Source organism: Neoarius graeffei, chromosome 16 (assembly GCF_027579695.1).
Source record: "Neoarius graeffei isolate fNeoGra1 chromosome 16, fNeoGra1.pri, whole genome shotgun sequence".
Lineage (NCBI taxonomy): Eukaryota > Metazoa > Chordata > Actinopteri > Siluriformes > Ariidae > Neoarius > Neoarius graeffei.
In genome coordinates, this window is record NC_083584.1 from 43266349 (window position 1) to 43289246 (window position 22898).

Sequence of the window (22898 nt, forward strand, 5' to 3'; positions counted from 1 at the left end):
TTATTTATAACATATTGGTGATGAACACTGGTCAGAATGACCCCCTGGAAATTTTTGCTTGGGGCCACAACAGACTCTAGAATCGCCTCTGGTGTCTCGGGTAAGCTAGCGTTGACCTTCGAGAATGCTGATATGAAGAGTGTGTATGTATTATTATAATAATAATAATAATGGCTAGCTTTTTTTTGTGGTCTACTTGTCTTCAACTCATTCACTATCATGCTAGCTGAATAGAATATATCTGATAGACCACAAAAAAAGCCAGTCAATATTATTTAAATATATCATGGTTGCTGTCCAGATGTGGTTCGTATGAAAAATGAGTGGCATATATTTCCCAGTAAACACTCTCATCTATATAATATAATGTGATATGCAATCACATTGTCTGTACCATAGAATTGAAGAATCGAGTTGTCCATCTTGAACTTCATAGGTCCCATTTTTCTGATGATTTAGAACAGACAGTTGAAGAGTCATTTCCCTAATGCAATAGAAGCAGACGTGGGATGTGACAGACTGAGGATTTACCACAACCTGTTGGTAAACAAGACTCCAAATCATATCCAAGATGAAAATGCAAGGTGGTGAGAACATGCCCATATGAGTGTGAAAGTATCCATAGGGTAGTGGGAAGGTGGTGGGTACGTAATTTCTCTACGTAACTTTACAATGTAGTAAAAACGTTGCTAGTAGTCCAGAATTTTACATAGTAACCACGTAAAAACACTACGTAACAACCAAACCACTACGTAGTTACTACGTAAAATTTAGTATTAAATCTGATTTTATATGGGAAAGCTGCGGTCATGCAATATTACAATACCACGGTCATGAAAGTAGCCATCTACTGGACATCTCTGTTCAACTTGGGCTCCATGTGTGAGGTACCTTTAATCTCACTGTCATACCTGCCTGGCTCAAGGCAGCCACAACATAAAGGGGAGACCACGCCGTTGCACAATTAACAAAATACATTTTTTTTGTTGAATACTTTATTTTCACAATTTCACTTTTTCAACTTAACATACATACCTATAGGTACAATAAAACAAATCAAGACACAGAACAACCACACATACACAAAAAGAGACAAAACAAAAAAAAAAAACCCTGAGAGAAAGATCAGAACCTTGGTCAATACAAAGAAAAATACAGAAATAAAACTATTACCAATCCCACACAGCAGCCCAAATCACAAACTGGTCATTTAGGCCTCATCAAGTAAATCCAAGAATGGTTTCCATGCTTTTTCATAATACTTTGGTGAGTTCCTTCTGCTAAAGCGAATCTGTTCCATCCTAGAAACCCAAACCATTTCGTTGAGCCACCTCTTAAAACATGGGGAAGATGGAGATTTCCAGTTAAGTAATATCAGTTTTTTGGCTGCTACCATGCCTGTTTTGAGAACCTGCTTACAGTAGGAAGGAAGGGTCGATGTCTTTTCAGAGGAACCAAAAATGGCCAGGTTACAGTCTGGTTGAATATTTGTTTTATATTGCTTAGAGAACCAATTAAATATGTCACTCCAAAAGTTGTCCAGTACAGGACAGTACCAGAATAAATGTGCGAGTGAACCCTCGGCTCTGTTACATCTACCACACATGGGAGACACCGATTCAAATATTCTATTAAGTTTAATTTTAGAATAATGCAGTCTATGCATGACTTTAAATTGAATTAACCGATATCTAGAGTTTATAGAACACTTCCTTACATTGGACAGGCTCTCCTCCCATATTTCATCTGACAGTGGAACTCCCAGTTCTTTTTCCCATGTATCCCTGAGATAACTAGTACTCGCTGATGTCTCAAAAGTAATGACGAAGCGGGAAATCAAATGTTTGGGATTTGGTTGTAAGAGAAGTGTATCATAAAAGTTATAATTTTGTGGTCTTATTGGGAAATCCGAAATATGTTCCTTTACAAAGTGTCTGACCTGTAAACAAAAGACATTTATTAAAGTAAAATAAAATAACTATATACAAAAGTCAGCACATGAAAGATAAAGCAAAACTGTAGTGTATGTCAGCATAATGAAGTGTATTCCAAAAGTAAAGCAAAAAAGGGTCAAGCGCAGCCCGCTCTGGCCCCCCAACGCCAGGAGAGAGTAGGAGAGACCCCCGGTAGACTGCCAGGCCCATACTTATCCACCTCCCAATCACGCCATCAATTAGCCTACGTCACTAGGACTGGAAAGCTCCCCCTGCAGGCCAAAGACAGACAACACAGAGCCAATAACACTGGCAAACGGAACTGGAAACGTGACAAACCCAGCACAGGCAAGCTGGGACGTCACACTCACCAACTCATACCGTTTGTGGAATAATTGTAACCCTCCTTCTGATCTTATTAAAAGGTTTGCTGGATCATTAATATCATAAATATGAGTGGCATCACCTGTAATGTGATTTTCCTGTTTGATGCCGGTGACACAGGTGAACAGTTGAAATAAACCACGTTTCACTACATGCTGCCCTTTTGTATGCGGATTCTCAAACGAAGCTCTCTCTCTGCCATCATTCCGTCTTTGCAGTCTTTTGTGTTTCCCCCAACCTGCACCTGATCCTCCCTGCTCATTTCAATTCCTGTCCTGTCGTCATGGTCACTGTTGCCAAGGAGAGGGGGTCTGCATGAAAAAAGGAAACTTGAACCAGGGATCTTGTATCCTTGATATATAATTCATGAACTGAGACACTGATATTTACACGTAGAAAACTGAGAGAATACAATTGAGCCCCACACACGCAAAAAGCCATTCGCTTGATTCAAAAATAATGGCAAAAAAAAAAATTTATTATTATAAATATGGATTCTGTGATAGATTTGTATTTTACAGAGTTAGTTGTTCATTACTAATTGTAAAACGATTATACTTTTTTGTCGTTAAAAAGTGATCACAATGGCAAATAAAACTGTTAGCTATTTTAATCAAATTTAAAAAAAAAACTTTTAAAACCATTTATAAGCTAAACCTGAAATAGATTTTTGAAAACGACAACGTTTAAATGGAAATAACAATTCATACCTTTCTTCATAAAATATTCCAAGAGGTTGCTTGTTTTTTATCATGTTTTACAGATCACGTCCTCATCTCTAACATTTGTCTTACGAAAACATTCACCAACAATGACTACAAGCAATTTGTCACTTTTTATGGCTAACAAAATGAATAAAATTATTTTATTTTAAAGTGATTTAAAATAAATGCACAGAGAAAATTTAACTGTTATTTTTATGGCCCCTAGATTGCCTTTGTGCTAATTAATCCATTTACAGATCATGTGCTCTCCCTCCCTCTCCTGTTTCACTCTCTCTCACTCTGGCTCTCCACACATTCATTTGTAAAGAACAGAGTGATATTAGCCAGTGTTTTCTGTTTTCCAGAGATGGCAGCATCTGGCATCCCAAACACGTTTAAGGTTTTTCAGTAAACGATCGCATCTCTGACTGATCGACAATCAGATTGGCACCATTTTATTGTTCAGAAGAGTAGCTTCTAGTCTTTGTCTGTCCTCAAGTGGCCTGAGTCTCAGCGTCCTGGCTGCATATTCCTGCTTCTATTAACCATACTCTTCAACACACAAGAGGATCCCCTCAACAGCCTGGGAGACTAGAAAGACCTCCACTTCTCCACACCTGCATATCTGAGCCGGCTCCAGTCTGTTTCAGCTAAAACGTTTGTACCGTTTAACAGCACCGTTAACATTCCGTTTAACTGTACTGTTAACATTCTCAGCCTTATGATTGTGGACATTGTATTTACTTTTGTCTGACGTCAATCTTAATTTTTTTTGTAAAGCTGTTTTTTTGTGTGTGCGCGCGCGTAGAGATTAAATGTTCACTTGGATGAGATCCATCTTCAATCGTAGTTCCGTATGGTATCAAATTGAATCTACCTGACCCAGCTGAGTAAGGCAACACCAAACCAGGAGAGAAAATATCATTCCAGTAACAAGCTGGATTTTTTTTTTTTAACGTGAAAGGGGGAAAAGCATCCTTGCTCCTTCGAGTGATAAACTTTGGTTCTCCAGGCACGCTGTTGATTGAGTCTTCCACGGCTGACTTGTAACAAACAATAGCGCTGGTTTGTTTCTTAATAATTCATTACATCAAAGAGAGGGAGAAAGTCGGCATGGTAAAGAACTGAAGGAGAATACCAGCAGACAGCATTTGAAAAGCAACTCCTGTACTTTGCGAGGATTGGACAGAAGTGTTAATTCGTCTGAAGAAATCTTCAAGAAAGGAGCTTCCTGAAGAGAATCTGAAAGGCAGAAAGTGACGAATAGTTGGAGGAGGGAGTGAAGAGGAATCAGACAAGTAGCCCTAGCTAGACCTGCAGCAGGAGAAAAAGTGTCGTCCCGGTTGTGGCCCGACGGGTGGTACAGAGACAGTAGCATCATGGTGAATACAGGTATGCAACTGATCAGCTTCACCTGTGCCGTTACTGGCTGGGTGATGGCTATCGCTGTGACTGCGCTGCCCCAGTGGAAGGTCACTGCTTTCATTGGGCCCAACATCCTCACTTCGGAGATTGTGTGGCAGGGCATCTGGATGAACTGCATCTATCAAACCACTGGGCACATGCAATGCAAGACTTATGACTCGTTGCTGGCACTGCCGCCAGACATTCAGGCGGCCCGCGCTCTCATGTGTGTGGCCATTTTCCTGGGCTGGCTGTCCTGCACGGTGTCCTGTTGCGGAATGAAGTGCACCACTTGCGCCGGGGATGATCGCCATGCCAAGGCTGGCATAGCGCTGTCCGGCGGGGTGCTCTTCATCCTAACAGGCCTGTGTGTACTCATTCCCGTGTCCTGGACAGCCAACACAGTGGTGCAGGACTTCTACAACCCCAACGTTCCCATCCAGAAGAAGCGCGAGCTGGGCCAGGCCATCTATCTGGGCTGGGCGGCCGCAGTCATCCTCATCATCAGTGGCATTGTGCTGAGCACCACCTGCTCCTACATCGAGAAAGGACACTACAGACGTGGCTACATGGGCCGCAGCTTTGCTAATTCCAGGCCGTCCCCACTGGATCCCCCGAAACCCATCACCACCAACAGCGTACCTCTTAAGGAGTATGTCTAATGTAGAAGGCAAGCAATGGCATTTCTATAAAACTTGAATGGAGATTATAGAAGGGTACAACAGGGTCAGTTATGTAAAATACACATAGTGGAAGCTCTAGGATTGGACCGACAGCTGTCCTGTAGTGTTTTAGAGGTAGCTTTAACTATTTGTATTGTTTTTCACTACTGTGATGTTCTCATGACGTGTACAGTGATAACTGCACTAGAGTATTTCTAAATAATTTCTTATTTATTAATTTAATTGTTGCAACGTTAATTTTACTCTGTTGGTGGTGTTCCCAAAGAAGATTCCTATGTTTTGTCTCAAATTTCTGCGTTTTTTTGAATTTTTCAAATGATTCCAGTGTTTGTGAAATGTTTGCTTCTAAAATAAAATTAAAATGGTCTGAAACCAAGCTGAAATGTGCAATTTGTTTTGTCATATTCTTGAACCTCATACATGATGTAAGCAAAACACCGATATGTCCTGTATCAAAATAAGCCAATTACTTTAAGTAAAGCAACCAAATTAGTTATTGCATAACCATGCTTCCTCTGACTGAACGAATGAATGAATATAAAATCACTTCGTTAAAACCATAGGAAGTGTGTTAATGTAAAAATGTGCAGATATTTTAGTATCCTTCCAGCAGTCTGCAGCATTTATTAATAACACTACAGCTGTAGAAATCCATGAAAACAACAACAAAACAACTCAGTGATCCTGTGTAAGTCCATAAATACAGAATTGACTGAGCATGTTGTGATGCTCCTGCTGGAAATTCTTCACAGGAAGAAACTACGATTTAATTCTTGTAAACTACCGAAAGCAAGTTCATACAGAGGTTGTAATATGAGATGATAAGGACCAGACATTATACGTCACAACTTGTGTAACAGCGTTTCCATCTGGTAATTATATGAGCTCGTAGCGTCACTGGGATACATTTCTTCCAACGAGGACATTAAACACATGACATAAGATGAGGCGAAATCCACAGATTCCATTAAAATGTTACTTAATCAGATTCCATGAAGAAGGACACTTGAAAGAGTGCATCTAAAACAAAACAGAAAAATAACAGTGAGGAGTATTTAACAGCACGTTCAGCACCAAAAGATTCCTTCATGTACATTACTCCTTCCCAAGTGCAGGACGAACAGACTGTCATCAGACTGTACAACTCTCTGGGGGGAGGAGGTAAAACAGAAGGACAGAGGACGGGAAGGAGCAGTAGCCTAGCCTAACGATAAGCAATACCAGACAATGTGCAATATAAAGTGCAATATATCTCCTGCTGTCCCCCCTTCCTCCCTCTTCCCCATATCTTATTCTTTTTATATTTGTATATGTAAATAATTTATTTTAATTTATCTAGAAGTTTTCTCTATTTCTTTTCTCTGTTTATCTGTAATGATGCTGCTGGAATCTTCATTTCCCTGAGGGAACCCGCCCAAAGGGATCAATAAAGTTTTATCTAATCTTTTTTTTTTTAAAGATTTTTTTTGGGCTTTTTTCACCTTTATTGGATAGGACAGTGTAGAGACAGGAAATGAGCGGGAGAGAGAGATGGGGAGGGATCGGGAAATGACCTCGGGTCGGAATCAAACCCGGGTCCCCGGATTTATGGTATGGCGCCTTATCCACCTGAGCCACGACGCCCCAGTTTTATCTAATCTAATTACAATTAACTGAACAAACCAAACAAGAGTGCTCTGAGAGCACAATATTCCCCGCTGGCAACTAAGTGCTTAATACATCCTTATGAAATTGTCGAAATACAAGTTTGATAATCAAGGGCCATAACTCTGGTGAAATGTGACCGAACTGAACGAAACTGTAATATGCGTGTTACTGACAGAGCCTTTTGATAAGTTTTGGAAAATTCCTGCAAAAATTGTGAGGAGTTGATTTCAGAAGACAAGCACACCCTCATGAAATTGTCAAAGTACAAGTTTGGTAATCAAGGGCCCTAACTCTGAAAAAATTCAACCAAATTGAACTAAATTGGAATATGCATATTACCAACATATAACAAAGCCATTTGCTAAGTTTCGTGAAATTCCTCCAAGGATTGTGAAAGGAGTTCATTTCAGAAGACAAGCACACCCTCATGAAATTGTCAAAGTACAAGTTTGGTAATCAAGGGCCATAACTCTGGTAAAATGCGACTGAATTGAACGAAATTGCAATATGCATATTACTGACATACAACAAAGAATCCTGTCAAGTTTTGTGAAATTCCTCCAAAAATTGCGAGAGGAGTTGATTTCAGAATGCGAGTACCCTTCCTGGGACAGATGGACAGATAGGCAGATGGACAGACATCACCACGACATAATCCCCCGTCGGGCTTTTCGGCCAGGAGGGGGGGATAAACAAAGCACAAAAGTTCAGTGGCCATTCGATAAGGACAGGTTACCTGAAATTCTTTCTTCTTCTCGAGGTGAATCTAAAGATGTCCATCTCTTTGGTGCTGTCTCTAGAAGCGTGAGATCATCGGGCTTCAGCAGCTGTAACAGGTTCTTCCTCTGGATGTATCTGAACACAAAGCTAAGGACCAGCATACAGGCCTCATGCCTAATATATTTACTAACCCCTTCTAAAACATGCAGTCAGTCACAACATCTTTTCCAAACAACTGTTCATGCAACACGGAACAGCAATGTTTATGTGGCTGGTGGAGATCTGAGGAGAATTTCTACCTTCCACTACATCCTCCATCCTCTAATCCAATCTCAATATCCTGATTTCTATATAGTCATCTCCTTTGTAGCTGCTTGCAGGCATACGCCAATTCTTGACAGAAAGAAATCCAGATTCATTCAGGACTATACAGTGTGTATATTTGAAATATGGAAGTAATTTAAATTTAGTATGGGTAATAGTGATATTGCATAACAATATTAATACATAGATGGCTTGGAGACTTGACTGAATTCTTTAAACCAGCAGTCAAACTTAGGGGCCTAGGCAGTCAGATTTGGGGGCCTATGCATGGGGAAACCCCATTTCCAACCTAATGGTTAGAGAAGAAACTTTGGGAACAAAAGGTTACTGGTTCGATTCCCTAGACCAGCAGGAATGGCTGAAGTACCCTTGAGCAAGGCACCTAACCCCCTTGTAAGACCTTGTTGTACTGTACATCACTCTGGATAAGAGCGTCTGCTCAAGGCCTATAATCTAATGTCATGTAAGCAACAAGGGACCACTTATCGTAGTGAATCCCAGGACCACCATAAAAACACACTCATTCACACCATAGGCAATTCTGGCATGCTTTTTGAAGAGGAAACCAGAAAAAACTTAGAAGACACAAAAAGAACGTGGACAGAAAATCCACATGGATGGTAGCCTGAGCTCAGCATCAAACCAGGAACTGCGGAGCCCTAGTCCTTGATCTGTCAAATTTCTCAGTAGCCTACAGATTAATTTTATGAACGTAAAGGAGTATTTGGATTATCTTCAGTAAGAGCTTTATCCTCATTGAGGTAGCACTGGCTAATGTTCATGAGTCCACCATCAGGAGAACACTGAACAACAATGGTGTGCATGGCAGGGTTGCAAGGAGAAAGCCACCGCTCTCCAAAAAGAACATTGCTGCTCATCTGCGGTTTGCTAAAGATCATGTGGACAAGCCAGAAGGCTATTGGAAAAATGTTTTGTGGATGGATGACACCAAAATAGAACTTTTTGGTTTAAATGAGAAGTGGTATGCTTGGAGAAAGGAAAACACTGCATTCCAGCATAAGAACCTTATCCCATCTGTGAAACATGGTGGTGGTAGTATCATGGTTTGGGCCTGTTTTGCTGCATCTGGGCCAGGACAGCTTGCCATCATTGATGGAACAATGAATTCTGAATTATACCAGCGAATTCTAAAGGAAAATGTCAGGACATCTGTCCATGAACTGAATCTCAAGAGAAGGTGGGTCATGCAGCAAGACAACGACCCTAAGCACACAAGTCGTTCTACCAAAGAATGGTTAAAGAAGAATAAAGTTAATGTTTTGGAATGGCCAAGTCATAGTCCTGATCTTAATCCAATGGAAATGTTGTGGAAGGACCTGAAGTGAGCAGTTCATGTGAGGAAACCCACCAACATTGAAGCTGTTCTGTACGGAGGAACGGGCTAAAATTCCTCCAAGCCGGTGTGCAGGACTGATCAACAGTTACCGGAAACGTTTAGTTGCAGTTATTGCTGCACAAGGGGGTCACACCAGATACTGAAAGCAAAGGTTCACATACTTTTGCCACTCACAGATATGTAATATTGGATCATTTTCCTCAATAAATAAATGACCAAGTATAATACTTTTGTCTCATTTGTTTAACTGGGTTCTCTTTATCTACTTTTAAGACTTGTGTGGAAATCTGATGATGTTTTAGGTCATATTTATGCAGAAATATAGAAAATTATAAAGGAGTCACAAACTTTCAAGCACCACTGTATAAGCCTACCAGTTTTTGATTTACTGGGATTTTAAATTTGAGTTGAGTTTCCAAATGTGACCAAATCACATTCTTGATCCATACGACTGACAGGCCTTCTGTAGTATGTTTATGTCACCACCGTCTAATGACATCCATCTGACTCTTTCTAATTACAGTGGATGTGATGTGCTACTTATACTGACTCTGCAGCACCACATAGAAAGTAAAGAGCTGGGGGTAATAGGAGTACACAAGCGTGTCAGATCTGGGATACTGTATCCGATAGTAGCGTTCTGTGTCCTGCAGCCACTCCAGCATGTCAGCGATAGATGGGGAGAGAGCACATCTCATCACACATGTGCTAATAGGAAGGACGTCCGAGTTTTGTTCATACAGCTGGAAAACAGCAGCCACCTGCTTACAGACTGAATCTCGCACTAAGCCAAGAGCATCTCTGTAAAATCAATAAACAAGATTTCAATGCGGGAACTATACATACGGTATCCGTCAAAAGTTTGTACACCCCTACTCATTCATAGGTTTTTCTGTATTTTGACTATTTTCTACACTGTAAAACAATACTGAAGAGATCAAAACTATGAAATAACATATGAACATATATTGAAATTATGTGGGAAATAAAAAAAAAAGTGTGTTTAAAAAATATATACATGTTTGATATTTTAGAGTCTTCAAAGTATCCGGTGTTTACCTTGATGACGCTTTGCACACTACTGGCATTATCTTAACCAGCTTCATGAGGTAGTCACCTGGAATGCTTTTCAATTAACAGGTGCCTCATCAAAATTTAATTAGTGCAATTTCTTGCCTTCTTAATGCGTTTGAGATCAAACAGTAAATAATAAAAACACAGTAAATAGCCCTATTCCATAACTGTAGTAATCCATATTATGTCAAGAAGCGCTCAACTAAGTAAAGAGAAACGACATCCATCATTACTTTAGGACATGAAGTGACTTAATAAAAATAAAGAAAAAATACTGAATTATAAGGTATGAATAAACATTTGACTGGTACTTGGAGAGAGACAGAGAGAGAGAGAGAGAAAATGTGCAAAAGTCTTAGGCACCCTAATTTTTTCAGTACAAACTTTGTTATAGATTTTTATTTGATGACACCAACATTATCTAGTCAGTCCAGAAACATTTTAGATTCCAAACATTAGTTTTCCAGCACAAAATTAAATTTTACAGAACAATGTTTGTAGGTCAAGAAAGAAAGCACCTTATTACTGTCCATAAGAGACACTTTTCAGACAAACAAAACATAATGAAGGCTGCTGGGTTTTGGTGCAAAATGAAGACGCGAGTGTGACAGTCAAAGTGTCCAGAAGAACTGTGGCTGGTTCTGGAAGATGCTCAGTAAAACCTACAGCTCATTTCATTATCAAACTGCACTCACTGGACCTCAGACTACTATTATTATTTTTTTTAGCAAAGGGTCGTCACACACCAAATAAGAATTTTGTTTCATTTATTACTGTTCACATAACCTGGCGACTTGTCCAGGGTGTACCCCGCCTCTCGCCCGTAGTCAGCTGGGATAGGCTCCAGCTTGCCTGCGACCCTGTAGAACAGGATAAAGTGGCTACAGATAATGGATGGATGGATCACTGCTCTTTATAGTTTTTTTTAATACTAGTCATCTTTGCTCTACATTTCTTTTTATGCACCCAAGACTTTTGCACAGTACTGTATATATATATATATATATATATATTTATTACACACACACGTACATATATACAGTCCTGTGCAAAAGTCTTAGCAACATGTTAAGAAATGCTGTAGACATCCATCCATTATCTGTAGCCGCTTTATCCTGTTCTACAGGGTCGCAGGCAAGCTGGAGCCTATCCCAGCTGACTACGGGCGAAAGGCGGGGTACACCCTGGACAAGTCGCCAGGTCATCACAGGGCTGACACACAGGCTACATCCACACGACGAGATTTTTTTTAGCGGGTTAAAAAAAATATATATTATATATCGCGTCCACATGGGCAACGGATCAGTAAAATATCAGGTACATATGGCAACGCAACGCTTGCTGAAAATGATGCAATACACATGCCACACCTCTACGTGCGCTGTAAGACGGTCCCATCGGAGACAGCAGAACAATAGAAGAAATAGGACGCATGCGCATAAACCCCTTCTTCTAGTCATGTGGTTGTCACGTCATCGTAAACAAATCCGTTCTACTCATCCAGACGACTTCGCAATGGCGCCGTTGCCAGATTTTTCCACTCTGGAAACTGTTCTCAAAAAATATCGTTTTGGGGCACCCAAAACGCCGGTGCCATGTGGACGCCAGGCCGAAATGATAAAAAATTTTATCGGATTCACCTGAATCCGTCGCCGTGTGGACAGGGCCATAGACACAGACAACCATTCACAGTCAATTTAGAGTCACCAGTTAACCTAACCTGCATGCCTTTGGACTGTGGGGGAAACTGAAGCACCCGGAGGAAACCCACGCAGACACGGGGAGAACATGCAAACTCCACACAGAAAGGCTCTCGCCGGCCGCTGGGCTCAAACCCAGGACCTTCTTGCTGTGAGGCGACAGTGCTAACCACTACACCACCTGCTGTAGTCCAAAAACGGCTTAAAAATAATGACATGAAATGTTTCACCATTAAAAAACACTAACAGCAGTCCATTCCATTGCGATCCATGTCGCAAGTGACAATTGGAGACCCCAGATTCATCAGACTATCTCTTTCGATGAGCGCATCTAGCTGCCGCTCTTTCCAGAAGACTGGCATCAACCAAAGCCCTTCCACGTCTTATTTTGCACCGCCATGTGTCACGATTAGGGCTGTAACGATATGCGTATCGAAATCGAAATACGCAGAGCCACGATCCGTATCGCGATACAAGAAGGCAGAATCGCGGTACACCCTTTCAAACTTCTCCTCAGCCCAAAAACAGAGGCGCTTCCAAACTTCAATTTATGAATACTTTACTTTTTATTTAAATTACATTTTAAACTTACTTAAATTACTTTTATTTTTTTATATCTATTAGTAAGTCGTTTTTTCGCCGACCTGCGACAATCTTCTGCGAGTCACGCAACGTCCACACTCGCCACTGGCAGAGCATTCATTTCTTTTAAGCGGTCGCCATTCTGGTTGCGACGCGGGGAGCGAATCTGTAAACAAGCAGCTCATTGGCTGGCTAGGTGTGCCACAAGCCAATCACAGTCACTTGACCGGAAAGGCATGCAGTGTTGCCAGATTGGGCGGGTTTAGGTGCTTTTTGGCTGGTTTTGAACATATTTTGGGGTGGAAAACGTTAGCAATATCTGGCAACACTGAAGGCATGTCTGCTTGGGCGGAAGCCTTCTGCGGCAGTTACATTTTGACACGCGAGCAATGTTTCACCATAAAAATTCCGTAATTTCCATCTGTTTTCCGCGATCACAGAAAATCATTGGCCCTATGAGAGTGAGACAGTGAGAGCCACCCCCCCAAAAAAAATCTTAACGGATTTACACGATTTGGAAAAATGACTTTTTCAGAACCGGCTCAACAGTATTATTTTGAGAAATAAAACAATCTTTGGATATACATTTGTTCATTTTTGCATACATATTACTCATTCTCTGCAGTGGTCTGAATTATTTGTTATTAAATAGTTAATGTAAGTAAGTAAATGTTAATAAGTCAAATTTACTACTTAAAAAAAACATTTAAAAAAAAATCGTGGGCGTATCGAATCGTGGGTCAAAAATCGCGATACGAATCGAATCGTGAGTTGGGTGTATCGTTACAGCCCTAGTCACGATCAGCTGTCAGATTATGCCAATTGTCCCAGAAGCTGCAAAGTCTCAGATCGTCGTTTGCGCAATCTTCCCATCGCTTCTTCGGTCTTCCTCTACATCTTTTACCTTTGGCTAGTTCTCCAAACAAACTAACAGCAGTAAGCCATAATAAATGAAACAAAGTCAATATTTAGCGTGAGACAACCCTTTGCTTTAAAAACAAAAAAATCTCAGGTACAGTGAGTGCAGTTTCATGCGGAAATGAGCTGTAGGTTTTACTGAGCATCTTCCAGAACCAGCCACAGTTCTTCTGGACACTTTGACTGTCACACTCACTTCTTCATTTTGCACCAAAACCCAGCAGCCTTCATTATGTTACATTTTCTTTTTTTAATCTGAAAACTGCTCTCATGCTGCTCAGATACAAACTTTTTTTTCCCCCTGTAACATTTAATTCTGTGCTGGAAAATGAACGTTTGCACAGTTGCCTCACAGCAAGAAGGTTCTGGGTTCAAACCCAGTGGCCGACAAGGGCCTTTCTGTGTGGAGTTTGCATGTTCTCCCCATGTCTGCGTGGGTTTCCTCCGGGTGCTCCGGTTTCCCCCACAGTTCAAAGACATGCGGTTAGGTTAATATGGGACGGCCTTGGGCTGAGGTGCCCTTGAGCAAGGCACCTAACTCCCAACTGCTCCCCGGGCGCTGTTAGCATGGCTACCCACTGCTCTGGGTATGGTGTGTGTGTGTGCGCGCGTGATCACTGCTTCATATGGGTTAAAGGAACAGTCCACCGTACTTCCATAATGAAATATGTTCTTCTCTGAATTGAGACGAGCTGATCCGTACCTCTCCGAGCTTTGCGCGACCTCCCAGTCAGTCAGACGCGCTGTCACTCCTGTTAGCAATGTAGCTAGGCTCAGTATGGCCAATGGTATTTTTTGGGGCTGTAGTTAGATGCGACCAAACTCTTCCACGTTTTTCCTGTTTACATAGGTTTATATGACCAGTGACATGAAACAAAGTTCAGTTACACAAATTGAAACGTGGCGATTTTCTATGCTATGGAAAGTCCGCACTATAATGACAGGCGTACTAACACCTTCTGCGCGCTTCGACAGCGCATTGATACCTTCACTCCTGTTTTCCCCCTCTCCCCCGCCCCCCTGACTAGACTGTGTTCCAAGGAGTGCAGGCTACTTGTCTTGGTGGTCACGTTGGTTGTATTGACGGAAGTTGGGGGGGGGGGGGGGGGAGAAAAAAAAACAGGAGTGAAGGTATCAATGCACTGCCGAAGCGCGCAGAAGGTGTTAGTACGCCTGTCATTATAGTGCGGACTTTCCATAGCATAGAAAATCGCCACGTTTCAATTTGTGTAACTGAACTTTGTTTCATATCACTGGTCATATAAACCTATGTAAACAGGAAAAATGCAGAGGAGTTTGGTCGCATCTAACTACAGCCCCAAAAAATACCATTGGCCATGCTGAGCCTAGCTACGTTGCTAACAGGAGCAACAGCGTGTCTGACTGACTGGGAGGTCGAGCAAAGCTCGGAGAGGTACGGAGCAGCTCGTCTCAATTCAGCGAAGAACATATTTCATTATGGAAGTACGGTGGACTGTTCCTTTAAATCCAGAGAGGAAATTTCACAAGTGTGTGATGAATAAAATTGTGCTTTCTTTCTTTCTTTCTTTCTTAAAATGTTCTTGTACTGACTCGATAATGTAGAAGAAGTCATAAAATAGAACTCTAACTACAACAAAGTTTGTATGGATGTTAAGGTTTGCGATGGGAGGTTGGACAGGATAAGGAACGAGCACATCAGAGGGACAGCACATGTGGAGAGCTTGGGAATGAAGCTAAGTGAGATGAGACTGAGATGGTACGGGCACATCCTGAGAAGAGATGCAGAACATGTTAGAAGGAGAATGTTGAGGATGGAGCTGCCAGGCAAATGAAAACAAGGAAGGCCAAAGAGGAGATACATGGATGTGGTGAGAGAGGACATGAAAGTGGCAGGTGTGGTAGAGAAGGATGCGGAAGACAGGGAGCAATGGAGATGAAAGATCCGCTGTGGCGACCCCTAATCGGGAGCAGCCAAAAGAAGATAAAGTTAGTATGGGAAAAAAAAAATCAGGTGCCTAAGACTTTTGCACAGGACTGTATATATAAAATTTGTCAGACATTTAAAGAAAGACAACTCACACTTTCTCACTGAACTCCCTCAGGACTGTGTCTGCAGAGTTCAGTAGTTTGTACTGAAGGCGCTCTGGGAGGTTTGGAAAAGTCCTCAGTGGAGTGTGGACTATCTGAACGCTCTTTAGCGCCCTCAGCTGTTCTCCTAGGTTCCCTAAGGAACTCACTAAAGGTGTACACTCCTCCAGCACTCTCTTCCAAACACTCTGATTCTCCTTCACACTCTGAAAGCATTTCCTGAGCTCTTGGTGCAGCTGTACTACCGCTGCCTGAGTCATAATGACCACACTTTCAGCAAAAACTACTGAGTGATTAAACGGCTGTCACCATTATTTTTATATCACTAACACGACTATCACTGTTAATCCATGTGAATGTAAATATGAGCTACATTATATAACGGATCGAATATCCATCATTCACTACTTTCTTACTGTATACGTCTCCTCAGCACGTGCGAGCCCATGTGGTACTTCTTCTTCTTTTAATGGCAGATTGTCGCAATCTGTGTATACCGCCACCTACTGTACAGGAGTGTGTGAAGGGACTGGACAGATTCTATGTCAGATTACTAGGCTACAAAAAAAAAAAATTATATTCTTTTCATTAGACCTGTATCATTAAGATAAATGATTAGTGCTTTAATTCTATTTCGCTGTATTCCTTCTTCCTTTAGTATGTTGTGAATGTCTGAACCTGCTTCAAGCTCCAACCATTTCTGTCTTTGAGAACTGTATTTAGGGCGGCACGGTGGTGTAGTGGTTGGCGCTGTTGCCTCACAGCAAGAAGGTCCTGGGTTCGAGCCCCGTGGCCGGCGAGGGCATTTCTGTGCGGAGTTTGCATGTTCTCCCCGTGTCCGCGTGGGTTTCCTCCGGGTGCTCCGGTTTCCCCCACAGTCCAAAGACATGCAGGTTAGGTTAACTGGTGACTCTAAATTGACCGTAGGTGTGAATGTGAGTGTGAATGGTTGTCTGTGTCTATGTGTCAGCCCTGTGATGACCTGGCGACTTGTCCAGGGTGTACCCCGCCTTTCACCCGTAGTCAGCTGGGATAGGCTCCAGCTTGCCTGCGACCCTGTAGAACAGGATAAAGCGGCTAGAGATAACGAGACGAGATGAGATGAGAACTGTATTTACTACAATGGAATAAAACATGCTCAACATCTTCCTTAACTCTACATCCTTGACAAAGACCATCACTTTTACCTAATATCTGTAATGTTGCGTTAAGACCTGTGTGTCCCAGTCTTAATCTTGTATATACTACCTCCTCATTTCTGTTAAATCCCATTGATGTTAATATGCAGACCTGACTCTGCATATTAAAGTATTGTCTACCTTTGGGTTCTGTTTCCCATTCTTTTTGCCATCTTTTCATAATCTCTGTTTTAATTAAGGCTTTAGCTTCTCCTTTTCCCAGTGGAATATGAATGTCTATCTGTTCTTGATCAATGGATTCTTTGGCTATGTGGTCTGCTATTTCATTGCCTTTAATTCCTATATGGGCTGGTACCCAACAAAACTCAATAGTTAAGTCCCATATTCCTTATGTGAGCTAAGAGATGTTTAACTTCAATTACTAAGTCTTCCCTTGTTGAGTTACCTGATAAAAAACTTTGTAAAACTGACATTGAATCTGTACATATAACTAACTTGAGTGGTTTGATTTCTTCAATCCATCTTAATGCAGAAAGAATTCCAGCCATTTCAATTGAGTAAACTGATAGGAAATTATTCAGTCTATAGCCATATGTTTTTTTTTTATTCTGGAATATAAATTCCAATGCTACATTTACCACTTAATGCATCTTTTGATCCATCAGTATAAATTTGGAGATATACTTCTTCTTCTTCTTCTGTGATTTTTATTGGCAGCTTGCAAGCTTAGTGCCCCATGTGGTACTTCCCGTTATTGCACTGTACGTCACAAAACCCACCAATCCAAAACGGACATCTACAGCGTCCTGCAATCATCTGTGCTGTGATTGGTTAAGCTATCTATCTTAACCAATAAACTGTTGCTTGAATATTCTTGAAGACGGTTCACCTCTCATCCGAAAGGCTTCTTCAGTTCTGTCTGACTGATAAGGAGTATCAGCTATTTATCCTCCAGACTTGCCAACTTTTCAAAATTCTCATGGGGGAGAAAAGTGCTTGAAAGACATTTTCAATCGGCCGAGGGTCTGATTTGCGGTTGAAATGATAAAAACAGTGGATCCCAATTAATTGCAAACCATTTGAAATTGATACAGTTAAAGAGTTTTTGAATTGTTGATATTATTCTATCAATTACTCTAGGTTATGGGATTCATGTATCAGGCATGAGAGAGCTCAGCTCAGAGTGAAAAATCTCAAATAATACTCATGTATTGAATTTTAATATAATAACACTGAAAGGGAAGTCTTAAATCAGACTTTTAGCTGAAAAATCTCCTGCCTGAATATTGTCTACATACAGAGACCCACAGAAAATAACACAAGTGATGCTTTAGAAAAATGTTTATAATTTCTTAAAATAGTCACAGTGAATGAAAGTATTATTGGATTGCATCAAATTCAAGATTCAAGATTTTTATTTGTCATATACACAATAACAGACACAGTGGTTTATTATTGGGTAATGAAATTCTTATTTTGCAACTGCCCGACCAAACTACGCTTACCAATATAAAAAGAAATATATATATATATATAAAATATAAAGTGCATATGGAATGCAAAATATAAAGGTAGAGTGAAAAATTAAGATCTCATCTCATCTCATTATCTGTAGCCGCTTTATCCTGTTCTACAGGGTCGCAGGCAAGCTGGAGCCTATCCCAGCTGACTACGGGCGAAAGGCGGGGTACACCCTGGACAAGTCGCCAGGTCATCACAGGGCTGACACATAGAGACAGACAACCATTCACACTCACATTCACACCTACGCTCAATTTAGAGTCACCAGTTAACCTAACCTGCATGTCTTTGGACTGTGGGGGAAACCAGAGCACCCGGAGGAAACCCATGCAGACACGGGGAGAACATGCAAACTCCACACAGAAAGGCCCTCGCCGGCCACGGGGCTCAAACCCGGACCTTCTTGCTGTGAGGCGACAGCGCTAACCACTACACCACCGTGCCGCCCTAATATCTCATCTCATCTCCTTATCTCTAGCCGCTTCATCCTGTTCTACAGGGTCGCAGGCAAGCTGGAGCCTATCCTAGCTGACTACGGGCGAAAGGCGGGGTACACCCTGGACAAGTCGCCAGGTCATCACAGGGCTGATACATAGACACAGACAATCATTCACACTCACATTCACACCTACGGTCAATTTAGAGTCACCAGTTAACCTAACCTGCATGTCTTTGGACTGTGGAGGAAACCGGAGCACCCGGAGGAAACCCACGCGGACACGGGGAGAACATGCAAACTCCACACAGAAAGGCCCTCACCGGCCACGGGGCTCAAACCCGGACCTTCTTGCTGTGAGGCGACATCGCTAACCACTACACTACCGTGCCCCCCCGCCCTAATATAATAATATATAATATAATAAATATAATAATATAATATCATCCCCATTCTTTTTCTTTTTTGTGTTTAATAAACACCTTAACCTAAACTTTGTGTTCTCATTGTGTTGCTTCCCTTTGAGCTGGGGTTTTAACGCCCCCCCCCCCCCCTTTTTTCTTCTGTTTTCCAGTTTAGTCTCTGAAATTTTTGAACAGCTCTTTTACTACTATATTTTTAGGGAGATTATTTCAGTTTCTTTTATACAGTGTATCGTTCTCTTTTATATATATCTTTCTTTCTATTTCAAAATTTTTAAAGTTATTTTTTAAGCAGGATTAAAATAGAAGAAAGAAGAAGAAACCTTTATTTGTCACATGCACACTTCAAGCACAGGGAAATTCATCCTCTGCATTTAACCCAACTGAAGCAGTGAACACACACCCAGAGCAGTGGGCAGCCCAGAGTGCCCGGGGAGCAGTCAGGGGTTTGATACCTTGCTCAAGGGCACCTCAGCCTAAGGCCACCCCATGTTAACCTAACCTGCATGTCTTTGGACTGTGGGGGAAACCGGAGCACCCGGAGGAAACCCACACAGACACGGGGAGAACATGCAAACTCCGCACAGAAAGGCCCTCGCCGGCCGCTGGGTTCGAACCCGGACCTTCTTGCTGTGAGGCGACCGTGCTAACCACTACACCACCTTGACACCCAAAAATCCATCTGATCTTTGCAAAACCACAAACTGCTGGTGGAGGGAAACTGAGCTTGAATTCTCCTCCACTGCACAGTTTCACACATAATGTAAAGACATTTGCTTTCCAATTCTCCATTTTTTAAAAATACATCAATAAAATATTTTCAGTTTGTTCTACATTTAAACACACATTTGCGATTTTAATGAAATGCCCTGTCATTATTTTGAGTTAATACCTTGTTATTTCAAGATAGTAGGTCATTAACTTATTTTATTTTTTTCGCAGTCCGGTTTCCATCAAATCCTGCGCTCTGATTGGCTGGCGAGCTGGTCCGTATCCTACGATACAGACCCCAGTCACGGACCTCTGGCGACTTGCTCGTTCACAACAACAAACGTAGTCGCAAATTTTGTCAACAATTATTTTCGCATTTCTCAGGAGAATAGCATTAATTTTACAGCATGGATAGCGATAATGACAGTGTTCACAGCTAAAGTGAGTTTTACTACCCTGAGGAAGAAGAAATAAAAGAAAACATTTCAGGAGAAAGCTAAAAACCTCTAACTGTTGCTAACGCCGAGCAAAAACATGGCTGAATCCTGAATGACTCCTATTTGTATAAATAGGGGACTACATAGGTGGCAAAATGTAGTTTTTTCCTGCCATGGAAGTGCACTTGTATACCGAGGAGGAAGCAATTTGCATTACAGCCGTGAATGAGAACTCAAAATGGCGGCTCGCCTCGGTTTTCCCTTTCGGGTGCTCTCGTTTTCTGTTAGAATTTGGTAAAGAAAAAAATAAATATATTATTTACCAGCTTAAGGTCGGTCCGTATGGTGAAATACCGTGACCTCGGCCTTGAATACTGACCTCGGCCCAGAGGGCCTCGCTCAGTACTTTCAAGACCTCGGTCACGGTATTTCACCATACGGACCTCCCAGCTGGTAAATAACATATATTTTGACTTCCTCAGACTTTCAAAATATATCATAGTTAAGTTATTGCATGAAATCGAGTCGTACATGAGCTGATAGCCGATGAGGTGCGTAGCACTGAGTTGGCTATAAGCCATGTGCAATGAGATTGAGTGGAATAACTGTTTTATTCTATCCACATTCACTGGATTTTGAGAAACTGAGCATTTTTATTTTTTTGCAAATTCGATAACTTTGTACAAAACGTTTGACAACGGAATGTAAACAAACCAGCAAAATGACAATAGCAATTTGTGAAAAATGCTATAATTCTTGAAAAATAGGAGGTTCTTACCATCAAATATTTTTATTCCATATTTTGTTCTTTTTTGGATTTTTGGGGGGTTTGTTTTTGACTAGCTTTTATTTCTTCCTCGATTGGTTCAGCAAAATGCTCCACCATTTTCTTCTTTAGGGTTTTTTGGCGGTTGGCAAACCAACTTCAAGGTGCATTACCATCACTGACTGGGCTGGAGTATGGAACAGGAGAAATGTGTGTGTGTGTGTGTGTGTGTGTGTGTGTGTGTGTGTGTGTGTGAGATTCTTTTAGCTATTTGTTTCTTTTAAATACTTGATAAAGTGATATATCTGATTTGATGCGCTCTGCCATTTTGTTTTTCACTACTCACAGTATATGAGCTGATATCCTAGTAGTAGAATAGTCAGAGCGTGTGCTTGCTCATATCCAGTGGATGTGGATAGAATAATTTAAAATATCTTGAGTTAATTCATTATTTCAAGATATTCTGTAAATATTTTAGTTGATTCACTTTTTTAAAAAATCAGTGTGCTTCAGGGTTTCCAAAAGGAAGAAAGACTTACACAAAGAACATTAATATTTTAATCTGCAATATTTTATTAATGAAGCCCTGTGATGACCTGGTGACTTGTCCAGGGTGTACCCCGCCTTTCGCCCGTAGTCAGCTGGGATAGGCTCCAGCTTGCCTGCGACCCTGTAGGACAGGATAAAGCGGCTAGAGATGATGAGATGAGATAAGATTTTATTAATGAACTGGAATAAGACAACATTAGCTCTAACTGATCTGATTCGCTCTTACAGAGCACTGAAGTGGGAGGCTCTTTAGAGGAGATTCTTTACAACAAACATAGGAATGGCAGTAATTCGTCAGTAAATGTGTTTGCAAGTGTGCAAGTGTTTGTTAGCGAGAGAGTCAGAGAATGACAGCTTTCCTCTGTCCCAGTCCAGCTTCACTCTGATCCTCTGGAGTTTCTGTGCTACGTCTGGATGTGGTGTAGAACCTGCGAAATATTGACCATCATAATACAACACATGCCAGATTCCATTTCTGGAGATTATCTTCTCCTTCCTCTGAACAGATTCTGTCATCACACCCACACTCCACCATGTACAATTTCCAACTTCAACACCCCAGCAGTGTATCCCTGAGTTAAAGCCCTCCGATCCCAAAATACACCGATATTTATCACCAAATCTCTCTGGAAGTTTCTGTTTCTCCTCACTGCATCTCTCACTTTTCAGATAATCAGATACAATGAGTTCAGGATGAACAGTATTAGTTCATTAATAAACATGTAGAACTTAAGAACATGCCTTGTGTCCTTTTCTCTCTGTGTTTAAATTACAAATGTAAACAATCTTTATAATAACTGTAACTCGAAAACTTTTGTAAGCCACTGAAACACTCCATTTTTTCATTGTCCTTCTGTTCGTGCTTCAAACACTGAACAGTCTGACAGAAACAGAAGCTTTCCAAAATAAAACTTGCCTTATATTGTATGAGTTCAACATGAAAGGTGAATAATAATTCCAAAAAAGTATACAAATGAAATGTGTCATTATATTGACCACATTAGGGTTACTAATAAAGGCAGAAAAAAATAAAAAAAATATTCATGTTCAATATTCAGAACACACACACACACACACACACTTAAGCGTCTTACCGTTACTTACTCTCCCAGATTCTGAACTTCAGGTTGGCCAGATGTTTTTCCACATGGATCAGTGCTCCTGAAAGCTCCTCTGGATGCTGCAGTGTGCACTGGGCTCTGCAAAACCATTCAGGAGTCAGTGTTTCTGTGGGTTTGGATTCAGAAACACAGAATGAGGGAGACAGGAAGCACATCACTCACCTTCCTGGTGCAGATTTAAGGGGGGGCCCGCAAAAATAGTTTTAGTATTTTAGTATTACAGATACCGAGATATGCCTGCTGTTTTCTAGTTAATTAATACGGTTTAAAAAATACACAATAAATCATTATGTGG

The 22898-nt window shown here is 41.2% G+C and overlaps 2 protein-coding genes across 4 annotated transcripts; one reads left to right on the forward strand and one right to left on the reverse strand.

Moving 5' to 3' along the window:
• Window positions 1-1047: 1047 nt before the first annotated feature.
• Window positions 1048-15959, reverse strand: airim (AFG2 interacting ribosome maturation factor). 3 transcript variants are annotated; one of them, XR_009656800.1, is made up of 5 exons: window positions 15493-15959; window positions 9779-9958; window positions 7493-7611; window positions 2401-2629; window positions 1048-2206 (listed from the first exon to the last, which is right to left on the reverse strand). XR_009656800.1 is itself a non-coding variant. In XM_060942999.1 (4 exons), the coding sequence occupies exons 1-4, from the start codon at window positions 15759-15761 to the stop codon at window positions 2577-2579; spliced, it is 621 nt and encodes a 206-aa protein (XP_060798982.1). In that variant the 5' UTR covers window positions 15762-15959; the 3' UTR covers window positions 1048-2576. The 3 variants fall into 3 exon arrangements, 2 of the variants coding, with proteins under 2 accessions (XP_060798982.1, XP_060798983.1); XM_060942999.1 differs by having other exon boundaries at window positions 1048-2629; XM_060943000.1 differs by having other exon boundaries at window positions 1048-6129.
• On the forward strand, window positions 4402-5228 carry cldn35 (claudin 35). Its single transcript, XM_060942998.1, has one exon. The coding sequence runs from the start codon at window positions 4402-4404 to the stop codon at window positions 5086-5088; it is 687 nt and encodes a 228-aa protein (XP_060798981.1). The 3' UTR covers window positions 5089-5228.
• Window positions 15960-22898: the final 6939 nt, after the last annotated feature.